The 22,643-nt window shown below is 43.3% G+C and overlaps 1 protein-coding gene across 1 annotated transcript in view; it reads right to left on the bottom strand.

Annotated features, from left to right (window-relative positions):
• Nucleotides 1-6,860: 6,860 nt before the first annotated feature.
• Nucleotides 6,861-22,643, bottom strand: part of LPGAT1 (lysophosphatidylglycerol acyltransferase 1) — a 56,872-nt gene continuing 41,089 nt past the window's right edge. The window contains exons 5-7 of the mRNA XM_062622709.1: nt 20,425-20,551; nt 12,275-12,381; nt 6,861-8,516 (exon numbers count right to left, since the gene is read on the bottom strand). Of these exons, the coding sequence (XP_062478693.1) occupies nt 8,365-8,516; nt 12,275-12,381; nt 20,425-20,551 (386 nt within the window). The 3' untranslated portion in view covers nt 6,861-8,364. The remainder of the gene's footprint in view (nt 8,517-12,274; nt 12,382-20,424; nt 20,552-22,643) is intronic.

Raw genomic sequence — 22,643 nt, 5'->3', positions numbered from 1 at the left:
CCCTTTTGTCAGATTATGACAGAGAAGACGACTGATAAGTTCAAATAGTGCAGTTTCCTACAGCTCCTTTTCTACTGTTGCCTCTTTTTGACCCTTTGAACAGTTCTGGCCTCCTCAACCTTCAGCAGCAGATGATGCAGCCATCAGGAGTGTAATGAACTGTTGGCAAAATCCATTTCCTTTCCTTCGTGACTTGCAAACACCCAACTACTGTATTTTAAGAAAGGCCCGTTCAGTTTCCCAGCCACACTTGCACATTACCATGTCACTGTAATACATACTTCTGATATCATCGTAACCTGGAGACTTCCATGCAGTGCTGCAAAGCAAAGACCCTTTTGTTCCTGCAGTTGTATTGGCTTAGCTCTGGCTTTGGCCTATCTCACTGCACAGCTTATTCCTGATCCATCTTCTGAGCTTACAAAATATGAGATAAAACCAGATCATTGTTCCATCTGAATTCCCATAATCCTTGTGCTCATTAGGAATAAAGCCATGTGGCTGCCCTGAGTCAGGATCGCACTAATGAGTGCAACTGGCACTTCTGACCTTGTGGTACCTACTGGGCTTGCAGCGCTGCCTGCTTTACACAGCAGAGGTAACACCTCCTTACACAACAAGCACTGCAGAGGGATGTGCATGAAAGCAAGCTCAGGAGGTTTTGTATAGCAGAGTGTGGCTTTTACACATCCCACCCTCAGCTTAACCGAGTGCTTTGGGTTTATTTTAATACATTAAACTAAAGGGCCACCAATGAAAATGAGAGGCTAAAATCTCAGAGCTCCGTTAGGGAGACAGATCTGGTCCCCAAAGAGCTCCAGACCAGGGGCTCTGGTTCAGGGTAGCAGCACGTTGGTATCTATAAGCAACTGCTTGGGTCTCAGTGATTCAGGGAGATCCCAGCAGGAGCTCATTGAACTTGAACCTCATTTGAGTGGTTTTGTCTTAAAGAAAGGCCAGGATGAAGGAAATAAACTCCCTGTTTGCTCACTTTCCCTTATGGAACAGCTTTATCTTCTTAGTCCTCTTCACAACTCAATGAAATTAAATTGGTGTGGTTTTGTGCAGGAAATTAAAACCTATTTGCAGCAGATTTTTTGTTGCTGTAGCTGCCAACAGAGTCACTGATTTATGCGTGTTTCACTGGAGTCAGGAAATCACTAAAGGTAAACCCATTAATAAATCTAATCCTCTCACTCTGAAGCTGTACTTAAATAAGTGCTCAGGTAAATTATACTGATAGGACAATCAATTCACTGAATGTTATAGGAAAAAGCAGAAGGAACTGAACTATGCAAGGGATGGATGTACCCGAATGAGAACAGAAACTGGAATGGTTCAGAGAAACCCTCAGTCATGGTAGGCTGACAGAGAGAAAAGTAAAACCAGGAAAGGGAGAGGAAAAGGGGTACTTCTTGTTTCAACCTCTCCTAACACAGGAGGGAAGGAACAGCCAACGCAGCATCAGCACATCCACAGGGAACAAAGCTTCTTTTGAAACCAAGTGGACTTTTGGAGGGGCTTGTAAACAGCCTACAGGACTCACTGACCTCCCCAGGCTCAGAACTGCACCAGGACAATAAAACCAAACTAGTGAATTAAAAAGAAAACAAAACAGGGACATAAATTCCAATGGGCAAGAACAAGAGCCAGCTCCTAATGGAAGGATAAGGAAGAAAATTCCTATATATGGCAAGATTATTCCACACTTGTCCACTCCAGGGATCCTCACACTTTTCTCTGAGGCACTTGTCCTTGGCTATTTTGGACGTATCAGGGGCCTGATTCTTTAGGCAGTTCCAACCATCTGTGTTTGGATAATGAAGGAAGGCAATTTTATACGTACCCCAAACATGAAAATGATGGGTAGCCTGAAAAAGGAGTATTTAATGTTGCTATTTCTTGCAGAATCAGAGTCTTTGTAAGCCTGGAGCAATAACCAGGAACACTGTGGGAAGTTAAAAGCCTGTGAGAGGAACTGGCCACCTAGCTACTAATAAACTGATGAGTTTCATAGGTTTTCAGGCCAAAACCAATCATGACAACCATCAAATCTTGTTCACCTGCAGAATGTAGGTCTCAGTCTCCCGCTGTAATTAGGCTAAACAGGACCTACTTCGATTTCAGCTCTGTAATAAATGATTTAAGGCAACAGTTTTGATTTCAAGACTGGAGGGATGGAGAACCAAACACATACCCAGGCTGGGCCTTTCCCCTGCTTCCTCCTCCTGACCTCAGTGATGTCCTGCACTGAACTGCTGCATCTTCCATCTTCTACAGACAGGAGCCCGTGACTGACAGCACCTGCTGAGTACGTGTACAGAACAGAACTGAATTTACACACCCTTGTGTAAATGTAGCAGACCATTAACTCTTTCACTTAAATCACTTTTCCCCTTACAGCTTTAACTGAATGTTGGGTAACAGCTATAAACATAAACCACACCTTGGTACTGTAGGGCAACGGCTGCAGTGAGAAAACTCATCAGCTACAGCTTTAAGTGACAATGGAATCAATACTCAGCACTGGAACAAACACAAGCAAGAGCAAATTTGCCAGGAATTAATCCACCACTGGTTAATGGGCATTCTGGATACTGCAGACTTGTGGGCAATGAACAGTGCTGAGTTTTAAGGCCCTACTGGCCCATTAAAGTAACATCTATACTCATTTTTGTCATCAGTTTTGGTTAAGGAACTTCCTGGAAAAACAACTCACTCTCATGAGAGCCTCGAGGTTCAGCTCTGACAGCTCTTCAAGCTGTGTGTGCCAGGCCCCATAAGTCAGTGCCTATGGGGTAACAGGAGGAGCACTGTACATTCAACGCTCCACTGCTTCCACCAGCTGCAAGGGAGCTGGCGAAACATCAACCAACCCCCAAAACCCCAAGGCAAGCCCAACCCCTCCATTCTGCTGCACAGAGTGAAGTTTGCCATTTTCAATGCAGGAAAACTTACTGTAATTTAGTAACAATTTACAACAAAGTCTGGCTCATGTTTTCGAAGCAGAAACACAGCCACAGCCTTTATTCAGCTGCGGGAGGTGAGATACGTGCCAGTGCCCAGTGGCCTCTCGGAAACCCAGCTGCCAGAGGGGTAAAAATACAAGATAGAGTCCTGAGAGATAAAGATTTATTCCTACGTGATCGGCTTCCTCTGTGTGACAACACGGCTGGTCAGCACTGGACCCCCCACCAGTGTCCCAAGATGCAGATGGCAAGTTTTCCCTCCCAGTTTCCCCCCAATTCCCCCCACCCCTCACAGCAAAACACAACACACGGAAAAACAGGGAAGAAACAGAAGTAGACATAAGTACAACCACAGTGCTGCTGCAGAAGTCTTGCAAGATGTCTCACAGGCTCCACGGAGTTCCTGTTCCCTTTGTCCCGTGTTGCAAGATCACACAGCAGCGGGTGACACAGAAGGTGACATGGAGCGAAGAGCCAGCGTTAGCAGAGGGATGCTGGGGCCATGGAGCAAAGGGAGCTGAGCTGATCCATACTGCCCTGCCTGGCTGGAGTTGCTTAAAAACACAGCACACTGTTAACAAGTGTAAGTATGTACAAAGGGATGACACTACAAGGTTGCTTACATCTCTCTGGGATGGTGGCAACCCAGGTTCTGCTCTGGCCTCAGCTCTCAGGAGCTTGAGGAGGATGCACTGCTACACAGTGGCCTGTAAAGAAACTGCAGTCTCCAATGCACGCTGCAGCAAGTGGTGCTGCAGAAGCTTCTTTCCCCTCCCAGCTCCCTGCTGCTCCACTCCTCCCCTTACCACTCCTGGCACAGGAACATTTGTCTCCATGTCCCTCTTCAGGAAGGCTCTGCTAAGCAACGTTCTCTATCGCAAAGCAACACTGCAATACAGAGCTGCAATACAGAGATTGTGTATCTATCAGGTATAAATAATACAACCATCAACAAAATCAATCTATTAAAAGATTAAAAGCACATGAAATAATCTTTGGGGGTGGAGGGTGTGTGGAATATCAACTCCGTGTTTGCCACACACAAAACTGTAATGGGAAGAGACACCTGATTTCTCCGTAGAGAAACACTGCCTCTCGTATCTGTCTCCATTTCTGAGGGATGTCTTGGCTCATGGGAAGGTTTGATTAGGAAAAAGCCCAACGAAATAAATCCCATGAAATACCATCAAACATGAGCAGCCCTTTGCAAAATCACTGAGAGTCACTACAGGCTCCTGCATCCATTTAATCACACAAACCAAACTGCAGGTAACACAGGAAGGAAGAAGAAAATCAGAGGCGAAACCAATTGGTACCAAGAAAACTTGTTTTCATCATACAAAATGAACACCATCGTGATATGAAGGAACTAACTCACTTTAATAGCACAGTTGTTCAGTGAATAATCATCCAATGGTAAAATAAAAGCTTTAACTTTAAAATGCATAGAATCCTTTTAAAGACTTCTTCCATACCACAGCCAGGTAGTCCACAGGCTGTACAGGCCAATCCAAGCTGCTCAGAGGTGCTGGTAACCTATGCAGACATTTTAAACCAGAGTGTGGCTTCAATTCTACTCTCCCAATGGTTGCTTTGTTTAAAAAACAGTGTAAAAACTATCAAATATGCAACTTTGCAAAATAACCCTTTATTTCTTATGGCTCCATTATTTCCAAACAATACAGTACCCCCGGTGTAGAATTATTTTGAGTGATTGTACCAGATCACCACAAAACCCCCAGCTGACTTGCAAGAGAATGCACCCAACCGTGGACTCATGCTTTGGAAATGCCAGTTTGAAGTACCTTTGGTCCCAAAATGTTATGTCAAGGCAAAGGGGAGCAGCTGAATCCTGTCGCACACAGTGATCGGTATTCACGTTATCTCGTACAAAGAGGTGGAAAACGTGAACAGCGCTTTATGGCAGTGTCAGACAAAAGGAAGTGGCATCGTTTGCAAACCAAGTGACTAATGGACAGTACCACAGTGATCGCTGGAGTTTTACTGCTGTAAGATGCAGCTGAGTTGCGATGCTGGAGGTGGAGAAGGAAGCTTTTAATTTCCCAGTAAGCAAATGATACTGAAATCTTGCTTTTCACAATCTGGTGAGAGCAACTTAGGAAACAAACCCCTCCTGCAAGAGACATCACTGCTGCAATGCTCAACAGAACCTTCCAGGGCACACAAGAGCAGCTGGAAGGGACACGCACTTGCCAACGAGTGCCGAAGAAAACACCGCTCCTTGCAAAGGGGCAGATCCTCTTCCTGTAATGGGATGTGAGGAGCAGCAACACTAAACCATGAGGACTTGTATCGTTTCAACGGTAACAACTTGTTTATGAACAATTCAACATAAAACGTAGAGATATTTCGTATGCAACCCTGGCAGAGAGCCATCTTTATTCCCAACACCCTTAAAGGTTACGTTCATGCTTGTGTGCGCAACAGCGTTTCGCTGGGAGTTTTTCATTCTTTAGCGCTTCATACATTCTTCCATTTTATTTCCCCCAATATAAATCCAAAGGCATATTAATTACCCATTTTGTGATCAGCTGTATGGTTCATTAACATCATTTTCTACGGGTGGCATGGCAACTCCCCCCACCTGTAACACCAGAAGGAAGAACCGAACTGCAACCGACTGGAACTCGCGTTCCTCAAGCCAGGCTGCTGAGCTCCAAACTGGCTTGACCAGCACGGTATTTTTAGCATGTAATTTCCTATGCACTGGATCCACTTTGCCCCTGAAGAGAAGAACTTGTTATATCCAATTTATTCTCTTTGATGGAGCAGCATCCAAGTTCATGCTGGGAGGGTACTTTGGAGTTTCTTAGCAATGGTTTCATTCCACTGTCATCCACAGCAACTCAGCCGTAAGGAGACACTATGTCAGGATCTTCACATTTGCCAGTGCAGGCAGGAAAGAAGCCTAAAACCTAATCCTATCTACTCACCCTACTGAAACAACAATCAGTGCTTGAAAACAAACGTCTCGCAATAGTAAGCACTACAGAGGAACAAACTGAAAATGAACAGGACCAGATAAATCAAATGATTATCATTATTGCGCATTACTCATTTCTTTAGGCAGCATGTGAACACTCACTACTGACTGCAATCCACTGGAACAAGAGAAACACTGCATCTGAAAAAACAGTATGCTCTTACATGGAGGTCACAGGGTCTATAAAGAACAATCCCCTGACGTGAGCTACTGCTGTGCAATCTGCTTAGATCAACTTCCCTTTTCATGTATCACTCCAGCCTGTCCTAGCTCAAAATAGACCCAGCTGTACTGTGGGCATCTCCATGGTTGTGACCAAACCACCTGGTGAAGGGCAGGAGTAAAGAGCTTGCCATCTGCACAGGGCACAGCAGATGTAACCGCTTCAACAGCACCCTTCTGCAAAAGGGCACATTAAGTACATTCAATCCATCAGCTGTACTTTAGCAAGAGCAAGAGGGAAAAACCCCACCACAGAAAACCACACTCCCACTTCCTTTTGGGGCATGCCTCTTTTAAAATGGATCTCCCATTACACCAGAATGCAGGTGTGTGACTGGGTGTAAAGAGGTGGGATAGAGAAAGAGGACCCCAGCAAAACGTGAAGCTGGAGGTGACCACTGTTCTTTACCTCCCAGCTGCAGGGGTTAAGTCAATGAGGGGACACACACAGTTCAGGGGTATAACTTTGCCACCATCCCCACTGAGCCACCTCAGGGGTGACAGAGCTGTCCGGTGGTTTTCCAGCAAGTCAGGGAAATGAGCATTGCCTGGTATCTTGGGATGCTCTTGGCTCCCCGCCAAAGGGAACACTGGCCAGGCTTTGTATTCTGCACACCACCTGCTGTGATTCATGTAGCAGGAGAGGGAAGGAGGAAGGGGATCAATATTGCTAACTCGGAGCCAAAACTACTGAGGGCTTACTTTGTTCTCAGTGAAATTACTCTGCAAAAGGCAGTATGCCAACATCTGAAGTGCTGGCTAGCCTGCTTGTATTCAGAGATTAGTTTTATTTTGGGAACAGCTCTCTCAAATCTGTGTATAATCACACAAACACAGTGCCAAATAGACCTGCCAGGAGTGAGACCGTACATCACAGACATCCTGCGTATCTGAAAGCATCTCCTGTTCCAGTTTGCCCTTCAAGTCAACTCATCCTTCTTCCAGTATGGTTTTAGCACAGTGGTGAGCTAACGAATACTGCCCTCCATGCAGTTATTCAGAGTAGTTACCATCCTTTTTTGCAGTATAGATGTCTTCCTATAGATTTATGACAGAAATTACACCTATTTTTTCTCTTTAAGAGCCTATTTTTTTCTTCTACGACTCCTTAGCAAAACATTAAGATGGTTGGCATTGAATTATTTCAACTCTCCCACAAGTACATTTAGCGGTGTTGCAACCAGCGGGGAGAAAAAGGCCTCAATGAAGCACCCAAAGGTCACCTTGGTTGGACTGCACTATACAAAACACAAAGGTGGCTCAAAATCAGCAGCAGACCTTCAGAAACAGCTTCTGATGTGAGACCAATAGAGCTTCCCTCTATTCCCTAGGCTTTATGTCTTTTCCTTCACTGTCTTTTCACCTTTAAAAGTGCATTTGCAAAGCTGATACTGATGGCTGAGGTGCATTCTGAGCAAAAGGGGAAAATTAACCAAGTGAACTTTCATTTTCCAAGTTTCCTCAGAACATGAGATACTGGCAACACACGGAATTCGGAAAGCCTATGGCACACCCACAGCAAGAATGGGCTGATCCATCAAACGTGGAGAGCTCTGCATCACACTACGATGCTGCAATGGTTTTTTTGAGGACTGATCCCTCACAAAACACACCTGATGCTGGATCTCATCTGGGACTTGGGTTTAGATCAATGTGTCTCATACGACAACTGCGTAGCTGCAAAGATACCGCCACCAGCTCTGTCGAGTATCTTTGACTCCAGCACAATGAGCTGCAATAAAGTACAAGTTGTGCAAATGAGGAATCTCTACCACACCAACGCTGTACAGGCTACTGAAGAGACAAGTTGCTGAGTTTTCTGAGCTCTAACTACAATGCCAAGAAGTACTTGTGGTGACAGAGCTTTCTTGTCACAGACATTCTTCTACGGTGGTTGTACGATTGCACCTTTTGTCCAAATGGGGAGTTCGCTTAAGTGTGGGTGAGAATATACATCTTTAAAAATACAGACAACTCTTAAAATCATACATTATCAGGTCACTATGGTACTGATCTTCACTTTCAGCAGAGTTCAACGTTTCCCTGGGGAGAGGTAAGAGTCCGTCCAGTATTCTCCTTTACTCTTCAATATTCACATTTGCACATACAACATGATACTCATTTGCGAGAGCCTGGCTTCCCATCGTGTCCTCAGGTCCCACTCCACTTTTAAAAGAGGCAATGATAAAAATACTGAAAGATGCAGTACCACATACCACCCGAGAGGAACGCGAACGACTGTACGCCCACTAGCCACAGGTTACTGAGGGTCATCTCCCGAGAAATAGCTTTTGTTTGACCCTGCGGTGGAGGAAAAGCTCCTGAAAGAGAAAAGAAAACACGTTTAATGCTTCTGCAGCAGGAACAAGAGCCTTAAGGCAGGATTCTTTACCACTATCGCTTGTGTCACAACCAATTGTTTGGTTACTTCTGTATTATGCTGTTAAGCTTTCAAATGACCCTCCAGCATCATCAGTTACCTTCAAGGAAGTAAGGTTAACGCCCCTTATCTTAATTACTAGGAATAATTTCATTTTCACCTGCATATAAAGCGTAAACTTCAAAGTGACAATCCTTATATTCAGCCTTTGCAGGCAGGCCTGAAAGTTTTCTCTGTTACCTGTGAAGTTCTATTAACACCTGGATGATCACACTGAGCGGGCTCCATAGGAACCTTTAGAGCTGCTTGTAACGATGTTGTGCAGTGTGAAGAACCAACACAAATACAGTCTCAAGGTTCCTCTAGGAATATATCAGTCTATACACACACTTTTGGTTTTTAAGCAAGTTTTCACCTGTGGTTTGAACATTCACTGCCCAGTCACTCACACACACTCACGAAACATCGTCGATCGCCACACAGGTTTCTAGGAGGACTTTACTGAAATGCCTGTTTAGATGACAACGACTGGCAGGACACAGCTAAAAAACCATCATTTTTCCCTATTTTGCCATTTTCTGACTTCCAACACTAAATTAAACATGTCTTAATATATCAGAGCTTTACGATCATCAGCACATTGCCTATATTTACATTGGCATACTCAATCTGCATTCATTTTCTGTGCTGCACAAAGCCTACATGAGAGGAACCACTTTTGTTGTGGTTATTCCTAAACAGCAGATATAAACCCTCTAAATGTACCAGAGAAGATGATGTGCTTGCTGCAGCATTATGGAGTCACAACCACTCCCACAAGAACAAGAGATGAATGATTCAGAGTAAAGACACAACAGTGTCAATTCTTCATCTCAGAAACCACACAATTTGGGCTATTAGATACCATCAGCAACTTAGCTCTGTGCTTCACGTTTGCAATCACTGCAGGAACTGCAATCAAGCATTTAAGACAAAGCTTTTCTTCCTGTATGAATGCTCTTAAATTAAAACATAAAATCAGAATGATTAAAAACCCCTAAGGTAACCCTTGATGAGCTCCATCCTCCTCTCATCAGTATGTATTTTCGCACGTGGGCAGATGTGCCACACCATTTATTCCTCAGCAATCCTCACTGCTAAGCTTCTATTTGTCCACAATACATTTGTTCTTCCATGGCCCGTTGGTTTTCCTGCACTCAGGCTGACCTTTGGTTTAAAGAACTTTCCTTTTTCCTTGGTACAGACAGCAACTGTCTCTTCCCTGTCACCCAAATCCTACAGAGAAAACAATCCTTCACTTTCCTGGCTGAGACAAGCCAAACACTTTCAGTTGTCCTTCACAGACATGACTCTTCCTTCCCCTTCCTCATCCCAGCACCTATTACTTGTTCCACTTCCAGATGACATGCTATGATGAAGAGTGTTTCTGTAGCGCTGGTGAAAACCCTCTCCCGTTGCCCTGTCGGATGACACTGCTGACTTTCTGAGTTACAACAAACCAGCTGGCTTATGATCAGAGCGAATGAGGAACATGATGACTTCAGTATACAATTACTCATTTCCAACTGATAAGCTCCTGGTTTATAGTTTGGGGTTTTTAATTAGTCTCCAAGTGCTTTTGTCCTGCCAAATGTAATCTCACTGGGGTTACTGCAGTGTTCAAGGTTATCCCTGCTGAAGACTTCAGAGAAATCATGAACTCGCTGAGCTCTCCACTAGCTGCTAAAACAGGAGTCTTTGTACTGCTCATACCTACGGATATTAACTGTAAAGAGAGGGGGTTGGAACTGGATGGTCTTAAGGTCCTTTCCGACTCAAGCCATTCTGAGATTCTATGACTTGAGACAATGCACACACCAATACAAAGCCAGCTCTTAGGCAGATTCAGGGATGCCCCAAGACTCTTCCAGGGGGTTTCCACAACCTGTAACAGCCCTTTTGCAACAAGCCAACACAAACAGCGTGAGCAAGTACTCAACTGGCACAAACAGTAGTAACTTTACATGATACTAATTTATGCCCACTAAGGTCCTATGTCATCACATTTACATTTGAAACGTCTTATTAATTTATACTGATTACATTGGCAAATTATAACCAATTATCCTATTTTGGAAGCGCATTTCTATGAATAAATCTGATTATATCCACTGAACTCTGAAACTGATTTTGGGGTTATGACTTATTTTAATGGTACTTGTGAAATAACGTCTCAGTAACAAGAATTCTTTACCTCCTCCTGGCTACACTTGTAGTTTTAAACAGATTCACAAAGTTATTTGTCTAATGAAGTCTAATATACGCATTCGTATGTGATTTATAGAGCAGGGTCTGACTTTTACCATCAGTGATGGCTGAGTGACAGCAGTTATTTCATAAAACGAAATACAGCTCTGGGTTGCTAAAGAATTCTGTGAATCTTTTGAAGCACTCCAATTGATAAATTAAGCCCTCCAAATCAAATTAAAGCAGTCTTTGCAATAAATCACCCAGAACAAGTAACATCTTTAACATAATCACTCTGGAATATGAAACTCGGTTGATGCGAGAGACTCTGATACCTGCTAATAAAGAGATCATTTGTCTTCAGAAACAAGCTGCTTTATTTCATCTGGAGTCTACTCAGTCTATGCTGGATAAACTCCCTTTCCTTGAAATAAAACTCTATTTTTTCCTCTCTGGATTTTCCTTTTCTTTTGTATTATGACGAATTCCTCTGTTCTGTGCTCTGCACACACACCTGCCAGAGGGCAAATGACATACTTCAGTATCAACTGCATGGAAACAGAGAACCCTAAGGAAGCACTTCTCCAGCCTGAGTTCCAGAGTATTTACCCGGCATTTTAAATCCCGTGCTTCCCAGTATCTCTGCAGTAAAATTATTAATGCCCTGAGTTTATTCAGATCCCTCTGGTCCATTAACATTGGAAGCTATGACAGAATATATATGTATATATATTGTATCTTATGACAGAAGTGATCCTCAGTACCTCACAGCAACGAGACCGGTACCGACAGCACAGGGCTGCTGATCAAGACTCCAAAGACTTTCTGCTATTTAACTCTTATGGATCCTTCCAATCCTAACATGCTTCTGTTTAGGATTGGAAGGAAACTGAAGAGGACCATAGTTTTGAATTAGACCTTCAGAGGACTTAAATCAGTTTTCTCCAACAGTAAAAGTGCCAGAGGCCCATGCTAAATAGCCACACTAAGCAGATAAAATAACCTGCCTCATTTAGGAGTCTTATTTAATCCCTTTAACTCAAGAACTTGCTCATTTTAAACCCTGAAGGTTTTAGATCCCCTCCAAACTTAAGCTCTAAATACTTCTACTACAGATGCAGATGTTTGCTACCTCTATGCATCTTGCAAAGTTATTTCACTCAATGAAATGCCACAGCAGCAAGTTTCACAGCTGAACTATGTGTTATTGCAGGAAAAAAGAGGGTTTCCTTAGACTGGTTTTGAATGTGCCATCTGCCAACCACTACCCTGGAATATTAAACTATCCTATGTTACATGGGTAATTCACCTTTCCTGGATCATTTTTGTCACACTTTTCTGCCACATAAAAAGTAGTAATACTTACGTCTACTATATTCATCTGGAGAATGCATATATATCCTTAAAGCATTTTGAGATCTTTTAAGAAAAACCATTACACAGCACAATTCTCTCTGCTAGGTATAATCTTACCTGTTTCATAGAAATGTGTCAAGAGATCCTCCTTTTCAATGAATCGTTGATAAAGCCAGTGTGTAAGAGCTTCAGGCTCTGCAGGTACATCTTTAACTGGGAAAACCCTACCAAAGAAACAAGCATAAATTAAACCTAGGCAACATGTGATGAGCAAAGCTCTTCCCTTCTCCCCAGCCCACCCCAAAACATAGAGAACAAGAGTTGTGTAACTGCATGGCTCATTCTCCCTCCGACTCACAGGTCACAGAGGTATTACAGATACCCAAGTGGAATATTTCAGGTTACCAGCCCAGTACACACAGGCACTATCAGCATCTCTCAAATGTCGTGCTCCATCATTCGATCAAAGCTGAAAAGTTGCTGGGGCTTTTTCAAATACAAACCCACCACACTATTGCTATCCTTAAAAAAATACAAACAAAGCAATGAAGGTCCTGCTTCAGAAAGACTGAGGTCTGTCTGCAGCTTTGAAGAAACACTTCTCAACAGGCAGAAGCCATGTAACAGCATCACTAAGGACCAATGTGTCTGACCTCTGTGCTTTCCAAAGGAGGCAGCATCTTGTCTGAAACATCTAAGGCAGGTTCTCCATTGAAAACTGCCCATGTTAAGTGTACTCAAGTATTGCTACTCTAACTTAAAAACCCCAATGGAAGAATCACCAGTGTTTTGGTACTTCTATGTTGAATACTAAGGGTCTACTTAGAAAATCAGCTCTCCAGGGCAGAAGTCACATACAGAACCCCCAAATAACCCACCCTACCTCACTGCATTTTATTTTACCCAAAATAGAGTTTCAAGTCTTACAGTAATGGTGCAGTCTTCTCAGTAGACCCCAAGTGCCTAAGGGCCCCTTAGAGAGAAGAACTTACATACTGCTGTGTTTCACTGGGAGGCCAATGCAGCAGAGATTTGTGTATCAGGCTACCCTGAAAAATTCATACTCTGAAATGTAAGACCTAGACTGTGGGTTTCCTTTTCAGGTGAGCACCCTGTCATCTACACCATGCTTCTACTTTCATTAGTGGGTTTTAATTTCAACACAGTCTTGATTGATTGGAAAAAATCTGAAGTAATGTCACCATCATTTGGGCAGTGTCTGAATAGATATAGGAATAACAGATATGGGAATATCAGATACAGAAATGGGAATATCAGGTACAGAAACGGGAATATCAGGTACAGAAACAAGATGCTCTCTAAGAATGCTTTTGTTGCTGTTTTCAACATCTTTGCTTGCTATGTTGCCAAATCATCTGTCCCTGCTCCTTTCAGTTTGGTGCATGGAAAAATAAGCTGTAAGTGGAGGAGAAAAGGAGCAAAGCATTGCTCTAATGAACCTGCTTCAGTATACAGAGAGAACTTGAATATAAGGAGATGAACAGTTACATTTACTAACTATGGCTTTGACATGAACTCAGGTATTTCTGCAACCTTTGCAGCAATTCTACACTGTGGAGTTCTCTGTGCTCTAGTAAAGCCAGGCTCAGTAACTAGAAATTTGCAACTGTTAGTAACATACAGCCTGAAGAAAAGTCTTTGCCAAAGACAAATATGATGAAGTAGCTGGTGGTGCAGTAAACAGTTCAAGTCCTCAGCGTGCATATTAAGAATGATGACAAATACAGGTAATAAAGGACTATTTTATCTTGAAGCCCAGATGTTCTACAGCAAATTAAACCACAGAAAGGCAAGTAAAACACACACCCTCTGAGAAAGGACCGTTTCTGTTGAAGCTTTAACACTAAACTAAGCCAGACTTATTCTCTGTCCCCAGGCATAACCAAGCTGCCAAGCACTATTTTTACTCTCTTCTGCCTATCTGCTGTGAAGAGATAAAGAGACTCAGCAACTGAATATTGTGTTTCACAGTGTATTTTTGAAGGCCAGATGCTTGCTTACGCAAGTTCAAAGATGGCTCAGAACTAACAGGATGCCCGTGTGGGCTCACTACAGAAGTCTAGGGTTACCTGGCTTTGCTGTCTGTAAGCAGCAGATATGCTCCATGTCCACTGCTCAGCTACCTAATGGGTAACAACTCTACGGCTCAATAACCAAGTAAGCCTGGTGTTTACCCAAGAATGTATCTTCTAGTCTGAAAACATCACAAGATCTTACAAGATACTCATTAGAAGCAATTGATGAGCTGACACTTTAATGGAGCAGCAACGCAGTGTAAGTGATACCAGTATTGCCAGAGGTTAATGGAAGGCAGCACACCACTTTCCTGCTTGAATCCATGGAGGCTCTTGTATGAATCAATACAGTACCAGAAGATTTGAATCTCTGGATATCAACTCTGCTTCTTAGAAGTTGAAGAAGCAATCACCCAGTTGGAATGGATATTAATGTAGAGTGGAAAACAACTGGTTTTCCAGCAACGCTGCCACAATTTAGCAGTGGTAAGTACAAGTGTATTTAAAAGCATTTTCAAATGTATTTTTAGATTATCCAGTTATTTTTAGAAGCAGAACATTCTTACTAATGAGTGAGCTAAATCAGAGATGAAATGTTTATTACAAATCCTTTAGCTCTGTAAACAAGCCCATCCTGCGCTAGATAAGGTGAAGCTAATCCCCCCCCCCCATGTTTATGCTAAACATACTGCCAATATCATCATTCTCTGCCCATCAGATGGCTCAGGTGGCATCTGTGTTTTGTAAGAATGCTCTCTTTACAGACACTGGCTTCAGGGAAGGTAACTGAGAGAGTCTTTTTGATACAAAACTATGCAGATGACCCACAATAGCAGTGGAAAGCCATTGCTCTGACTGGAGCAGGGTCAGCCCCAGCCATCAGCTGCAAGATCTGGCAGGTCTCGTGTTCAAAAGTGCAGGAAAGAGCTCCTTCTTTTCAATGAGACATGTAAGCAGGCGTCAGTGTGGTCAGAGCACAAGCATCATCACGGCTCTACCCCACCTACGGGTATCCAGCATCAGGACTGCCACTAAAAGCAAGCAGTTTGCTGTTCTCCTCAGGGAAAGAAAAGGTTATCACCACATAGAACTGTCCTGACAAGGAACGCAGTCAACAGGTAATATCTGAAGGTTCTAGATTCTCTTGGGCACTTAAATTGTTCTAGCTTTTGAACAAAGCTAACCTCATCACAGCGCATGAAAGTAAGAGCATCTTTGTTACTACTGTGGCAAACAAGGCATTTGATGGCACTGGAAAAGCTGACCTGACTGGGAAATTCAAGTGCAACGGCACCACCTCCTCTGATTTCTCCTCAAGGGGGCAGCTGCTTTGCTATCATCGGGTGGGGGCTGGGGGGGGCTGAACATCAGTAAAAGCAATGCCACCACAGCCTGCAGCCTGAGAAGTGGTGGTGGAAGTAAGGACGTACTCTGATGGGAGTCTGCAAAGCTGTCTCAGTCATGAAGCATCATCTGCTAGCTGGAGGTTACCTGTCCACAACTGTGAGGTGACAATGGCTGTGGGACACCCCATGTAGGTGATTGAGAGACATCAACTTTCTTAAACCACGACGCAGGTGCTTATCTGTGTCCAAAACCAGAACATATTAGCAGAAATGACAGTCCAGGAAAGAAGAAAGGATTTTAAACAATGCAACTGGTGGCACACACAAGGGATCACAGAGACTTAGCTACTCACAGGCCATTTCTCAAAAGATGCCAAATGGCATTTTCAGAAACATTTAATCTCTTTTAAATGGTCCTTAATGGAGAAACAGCCTCTGATTCTGCATTAAATTCTAAAGCTCCTAGATACCACCTTTAAGCAGTAGCTGCCTTTCATTACCTGTCCTACCCTGAATACAAGTTCTTTATTACCCCCTAATAATCATACTTCTAAACCGTAACATTACCTGCTGTTTCAATGACTCTCCAAATAACCTCAGCACGATGAAAGCTGCTGGTACATTTCAGGCATGACCAAAAATAAGTCACTTGCATAAATAAAGCATCGTAAAATATATTGCCAACTGGACGTCCTTCATGGACACTTCTGTGAGGCTCATTCAGCAACCACAATGTATTCCATCTTATTTATAGCCAGGAGCCTCCTCGATTTCAATAAATCTTTATCAATGTGGACAGAGAAAGGAAGTTCCCCAGTAGCTGAAAGCTTGTTTCAACAGCAGCATGGCACAAAAAGTGGTACGAGGAAGGAAGGTGACATCGTACTCATCGCATTATGGCACAAAGACAGCCGAGTTCGCTGGAAACAGCATGGTACTTTCATGCAGCATGAATTTTCTACTGTGAGGTGTCCCTGCCTGTGGCAGGGGTTGGAACTGGATGAGCTTTAAGGTCCTTTCCAACCCAAACCATTCTATGATTCTATGAAGTGCAGCTATCCTGTGGCTGGCTCTGCCTTTGGGCCTCAATCACTATCACAGAAGGAAAAAGTGGGATACTGGTCATACAAGGGCATTTTGCTGTCATACATCAATTCCTCACTCTGGACTACTCTAAAAGGGGAAAAGCATGTTTAAATCCCGATTCTCCTTTCATACAGTAGAGATGGCATCTGGTCAAACTATTCTCCGAATTACAAGGTGCAAATTTTTATGGCACTAAATGAAGGAAAATAGGTGAAAACCAACAATCCAGACACATCTGATATGTATTTCACGAACATCTTAGAGGACATTTGTGTCAAACACAGAAGAACAGAAACACCTCTGACATTTTTGTCTTTGGAAGATGTTTCTGACATATCCATCTTTTTAAAGGTGAAGCCCACTTTACCTTGGCTTTCCTTTACTAACTGAGTTTGTTTCAAAGGGTTAAATAAATGCACCAACTTTCCAAGGGACATCTCAGGGCTCAGCACAGCACAGGCCTTTTCATACCTTAGTCACTGATTCAGTCCTTGCCTACACTGGTAAGAACAAAGAGTAGTTAATACTCAGTTGTCATCAATGTTAAGAACTGCTGAGGAGCCACCCTGAATGCATGACCTGCACAGTAAGTGCTGGTGTTCCCAGCTGACAGCCCCATCGCTCTTACAGCAAAGTTCTGATCTCCACATAGAAGATGAACTTAAAGAAGTAGTTTAGATTCCCTGGTCAGGTCATACAGCTACACAGCTCTGGTGCATGAGCCTCCACCCTGTGCCTTGACCAGCTTTCAGGGAGCAGCACCGTACAGAAACCTCCCAGAACTGCTCTGACATGGAAACAGGCTTGAGACATCACCGTATTTTTGGACCTAGGAAGCACACAGAGAAAGCTCCTGAGAGACAGTTTTCCACTCATCTTACCTATAGTTTCAAATATAAGCTCTAAGACATTGATGTCAACCCACTGGGCTTCAATCCTGGAGAAGGTCCAATAAAGTGATAGCAGAGATGCAAGGTTTTCTTTAACATATCAGAATCCCTCCCTGAGGGAACAATTGTTCCCTAACTCTTCCCTGTTCAGCATCCCCAGTTTCCCAGGCACATCTCACAGGATCTCAGTGGTACCCACAACTCTGTTCATCAATACATGATGAACTCATTTCATCAAATCATCAGTACATGATCTAAAACCGTCAAAACCCCGAAGGTGCCCATCACATTACAGCATTCTGCTAAAAAGATAGCCCCTTCTGAGGAGAGTCAGGTCATCTGGGGAGAACCACATACATACAAAACATCCGTTGCTGTAAAGCCCTGAGGGGAATCCAGCAGGAAAATTTCCGTGTATGCAATAGGAAAGGATGATGCAATGTGAGTAAATTCATGCACACACACTGTTCAGTCCCTCTCCTCTAATCCTCCTATGGATAAATACATCCTTTACATAAAATAGGAAAATATTCGTAAAGCCACACAAAGCATCTAAAAATAAACGTTATTGTCAAAAGCACTGAAGGTGAAAATTCACCACATTCATTCCAAGCTACACCTTTAATTCCAGATACATTAAAAGGTCTTAGCATATGATAGCTAGGTAATATGCTAACTCTGGACAAAAGGATACAAAAGTGGTATGACTTTTTGGGTATAGAATTATCAAGGAGAAGGGTTGCAGAAGGACCCGACCATGGTTGTAGATGAAATTAAATACCAGCAAATGCAAGGCAATGAATACTGGGGGAGGAAAAAGCACCAGCAGCTACACATACACTGCCACAGCCTCTAAGATCAGCTATTATTACTCTGGCCAGTGATGCTGAAGTCACTGTGGGGCAATTCAGGATGTCAGTCTCAGAACTAGTTACAGCAGTACCAGAAAAGGCACAGACAAAAGTAACAAGATAATCAGGGAAAGGCTTTGTGTAAGGATACAGCAAGCAGATGAAGACTTGAGAGGCTAGGAGGGGGACAGGGGCAGCTAAGGCAAGATATAAGAAAGCTGTGCAAAACCACAGGCCACAGAGCGCATCACTGAATAGCGATTCATCCAGTCACGGCAGCATGTGGGAACACAGGGTACACCCAGCGAAGGCAACATGTGGAGAACCCAATACAAGCAAAAAGGAGGTGGTCCTGGCTGTCACCCTCAAGAACAGCCATGGGAAAGAAAGCTTAAGCACATTAAAAACTGTATGGGACAAGGTGATGAAAGCCAGGTCCATCAGTGAGTGGTCCAGATGCGATGCCAGCTCTGAACACAGTACAGCCACCCTGTGCTGATGCGCTGAGGGACCTGCTCCAGGCCAGGGTACTTTGTTAAACACATCTTTAGGAACTGCTATCCTGTGTCCAACGATAGCCATTCCAGTCCAGAGGACACACGCTGAAACTTGATGTGCCAATTTAGAGTACTACCAGGACTGAAAAGTTAGCCAAAGCTCCAGTTAAACCCAAGACAGTTCTTGTTTCAGAGGTGTGACATCCAGAGCTTAGCCTTCAGAGACAGGCTGCTGCTTTAGCTTCCATTTGGGGCATACTTCAAATGGTTTTACAGGGTCAGCTGTAACAACTAGAGGTCATTTTTTAAAGAAAGCAAAACAAAAATATCCAATAGAGAGGCTTGGCCCTGGCTAAAGCAGGGATTTAGAGCCTATGGTAAAGAAAGAACCAAACTTCCACTGACAATAAACCATTTCTAATGTTTTCCTCTTAGGATTTTAGTACTGTAAGAACAGGAGCACTCAAGTTCAGTGCAAGGAAGGTTACATCATGTTTATGCTTGTGCTCAAAAATAGGTTTGGAATATACACATTTAGAAGCAGGAAGTTAATTCAACTTCAGATAACTTCGTTAAAGGAAGTATTTTTGGCAGTACCCTTCAGTAAAATTCTAAATACATTCAATTTGCAATTATCCCAGAGATCTGGAAGAGCACTAAGGTGACCCGGATAAAGCACAATAAATATTATGGTCTTACATAAGTGTAACTATGTTCACCTTCAGAAAAACTTGAAGGTAGAGTTCTATAAAAAGCAGGCACAGTGATGCTGCAGAAGGTCATTCTCAGTTAAACTGCCACCCAGGGATACCTGAAAGCTCACTGGAAAAGCCTAAAAGCTCCCTAAACCAGCAAAAGGGAATTCAGACAAAATAACACGATTCTGGGATAAAAATGTGATCAACTTATCTGGTATAGGAAGAGAGTTAACATACTTCAGGAGATTTCAGACTTGCAATTAACTGCAAACCAAAAGCAAAATGCAACCTGTCCCTCCATTAGTTCAGGTCTTGAGACAAAAAGCTGCCGAGGAGGGACGGTTTAATATCCCATCCCAGGTGCCAGTGAGATTTATTAGTAATTCCCAAGTGCTGCTCTGCTCAACTATTAAGAGTATGCTTTGGAAAAGCTGTTATTCCTTTGTCAGAAAGACAAATACAATACATAATAATCTCTCAGGAAGCCTGTTATTAAATAACACAGTGATTTTTAGCTTGTTGTTATTATTAAGTAAACAAATAAAGAAGAATCAAGCTGGGTTTACCAGCACCTTAACGTAACAGCGGAAAAGGATGACTCAGCCATCAGATATATTCCCCATAACTATGTCCAGCCACAGGACATTAGTCAAGAACGGTGCTGAGATAGGAAATAGTCACCGAACTGTCAAGTGAAAACTGTGCTGAGTTTAGATAGCACGAGCTGCCCACCTGTGTGAGACACACATACAAAAGCCATTGCTACTGATTTCCCGTACCCTGAAACATGCTGTTAACTCATTTGTGGAAACTTGTTTCTCAGTATTTTAGTTCAATGTAAAAGTAGAAGGTTTCTTTCCTACCTGTAATGTACATGTGTCACTGTTGGCTGTCGGTAGCCAAGAATCCAGGTTTGGATGTCTAGAGGTTCACCTTTGGGATACGCAATGGTTGCATCTATCACCCACTGGAGGCCTTTTGATTTGCTCTCTAAGAACAAAAAGAAGCATGGTATTAAAGCAATCACTGCGTGGCACTTACTTGACAGCTACTCCACTTTTATAGCACCTCATGAGGTGTGAGACACAAAAAACGAGAGGCAAAAAACAAATCCAGATTTCACCACAGAGCACAGAAACACTCTTAAAAACTTCAGCTAGACCACGATTTTCCTTTCATCATGATTTTTGCTGTTCTCACAAACTGTAGTACTCAGAATGGAACAAGTTCACTCCCTGGGTATGAGCACAGTCACGTAACACGTTGGTTCAAAAGTCAGGTGCTTCCCCCTGTTCACCAAAAGGAAAACTTCACAACTAGAAATCAACTTTTTTGGTCTGCGCTTTAAGCACATTTACAACTGGGCCTTCGTAAGAGCTCGCAGTTACAGCTCCCTGATGAAGCAACAGCCCTGCAGATCCCTAAAGGGTCCTAAAAATCCAAGTTATGAGATAAAGAGCAAATACACCACGCTGTGTATTACAGACAAGAAAACAACCAATCAAAGATGGTCAATTTTTGCAATGGAGAGGAGACTGCATCCCCAAGGTCCCACAAGGACTGATCCACCAGTACATGTTCACATGCTGCTCAGCAGAGTTCCACACTAAAAATAGGATCAAAGGAGGTGAAATAGCAAAGATTATACTTCATAGCAAATAGCTATGAAGATTATTGTGGATTACTTTAAATCCAAACATAAGTCACTCCCAGCAAGAGTCAAGGTCAGATATCAACCTAGCCACAACCTCTCTCTGGCCTGTCTTTACTTCATAGGATTGCAAAGAGGGAGAGCAGAGATCTGGAAAGCAAACCAGGAAGGAGAGCACATGTCCAGTGTGGCACTTGGAGTCAGCTTTATATCTGTTCTGTGGGAACTGAAGCTCTCTTGTATCTGAGGTCATGTTGTGTTCGGGTTGGTACAGTAACATGCTTGCTTCATGCTTAATGCACTAGTATAGGAATATGCTTACATCATACCCAGCAGCACGTTAAAGCATTTAAAAAGCTGACTGTTGAAAACAGCCACCTGTTGGAAGAAGCATGGAAGAGGTGTAAGGTTTTAGTACCAAATACACGATCCTGCAAGCCTGCAGCTGAGACAGCTATGAAAGAAATATGACAGGTTGACAAAAGCACCGTCGGCATGAAGAACATGCACAGAGAAAGATGGCTCGTCGTTGTTCTCAGTGCAACAACAGACATGTTCAACATGAAGCCAAGAGGAAAAGTTTTCAGAGCAAACAGAGACGTGATTCTTTGTGCAGAGGGGAATGAAACTGTGGCAAAACTTGCCAAAGGATGTCAAGGATGCTGAGAGGTCAAGAGGAAATTGGACACGTACACGGAAGGAGGGTTAATTAAACAGGCAGAAACCCCCACATGGCTTGGGAAACCTACCACACTGGAAACAGTCAGAAACCAGGACAGTTTAGATGGGATATAAGGAAGAAGTTCTTTACTGTAAGGGTGGTGAGGCACTGGAATGGGTTGCTCAGGGAAGCTGTGAATGCTCCATCCCTGGCGGTGTTCAAGGCCAGGATGGACAGAGCCTTGGGTGACATGGTTTAGTGTGAGGTGTCCCTGCCCATGGCAGGGGGGTTGGAACTGGATGATCTTGGGGTCCTTTCCAACCCTAACTATTCTATGATTCTAGGTATGATGCAGCACGTCTGCTGCGTTCCCACTTAGGAATCCTGACACCCACTAGCAGCCCTGGACAAGACACTGGGCTAGATGGATGTTTGGTCTTGCCCAGCATCACCACTCGAGTTTGGCAGAAGAGCTACCCCATACCTGAAGACACCTGCAACACCCAGTGTGAGGTACGCTCTAACCCCATAGTTATTTACCCCAACTAGAACAGACGTGCAAGGGCTGACTTGCAAGTTTCTGCTTGCATTTCAGTTAACTTACCTTGCATTTAATTCCACTGAGTGTGAGAAGACAATTACAGCAACACTATCGCATCCACCTATCAGTTATTTTAACAAGCAGGAAGTGTTTTCAGGGTGTCTACTCAACAACGGAGTTGTCCTGCTTTGCTACAAACACATACGCTACCTGGATCAGGCAAGACAGT

The sequence above is a fragment of the Pezoporus occidentalis genome, unplaced genomic scaffold (assembly GCF_034315485.1).
Source record: "Pezoporus occidentalis ecotype Australia unplaced genomic scaffold, CSIRO_AGI_Poc_V1 ctg245, whole genome shotgun sequence".
Classification (NCBI taxonomy): Eukaryota; Metazoa; Chordata; class Aves; order Psittaciformes; family Psittacidae; genus Pezoporus; species Pezoporus occidentalis.
The sequence above is the reverse complement of the archived record's forward strand: the minus strand, read 5'-3'. Positions and strand labels throughout refer to the sequence as shown.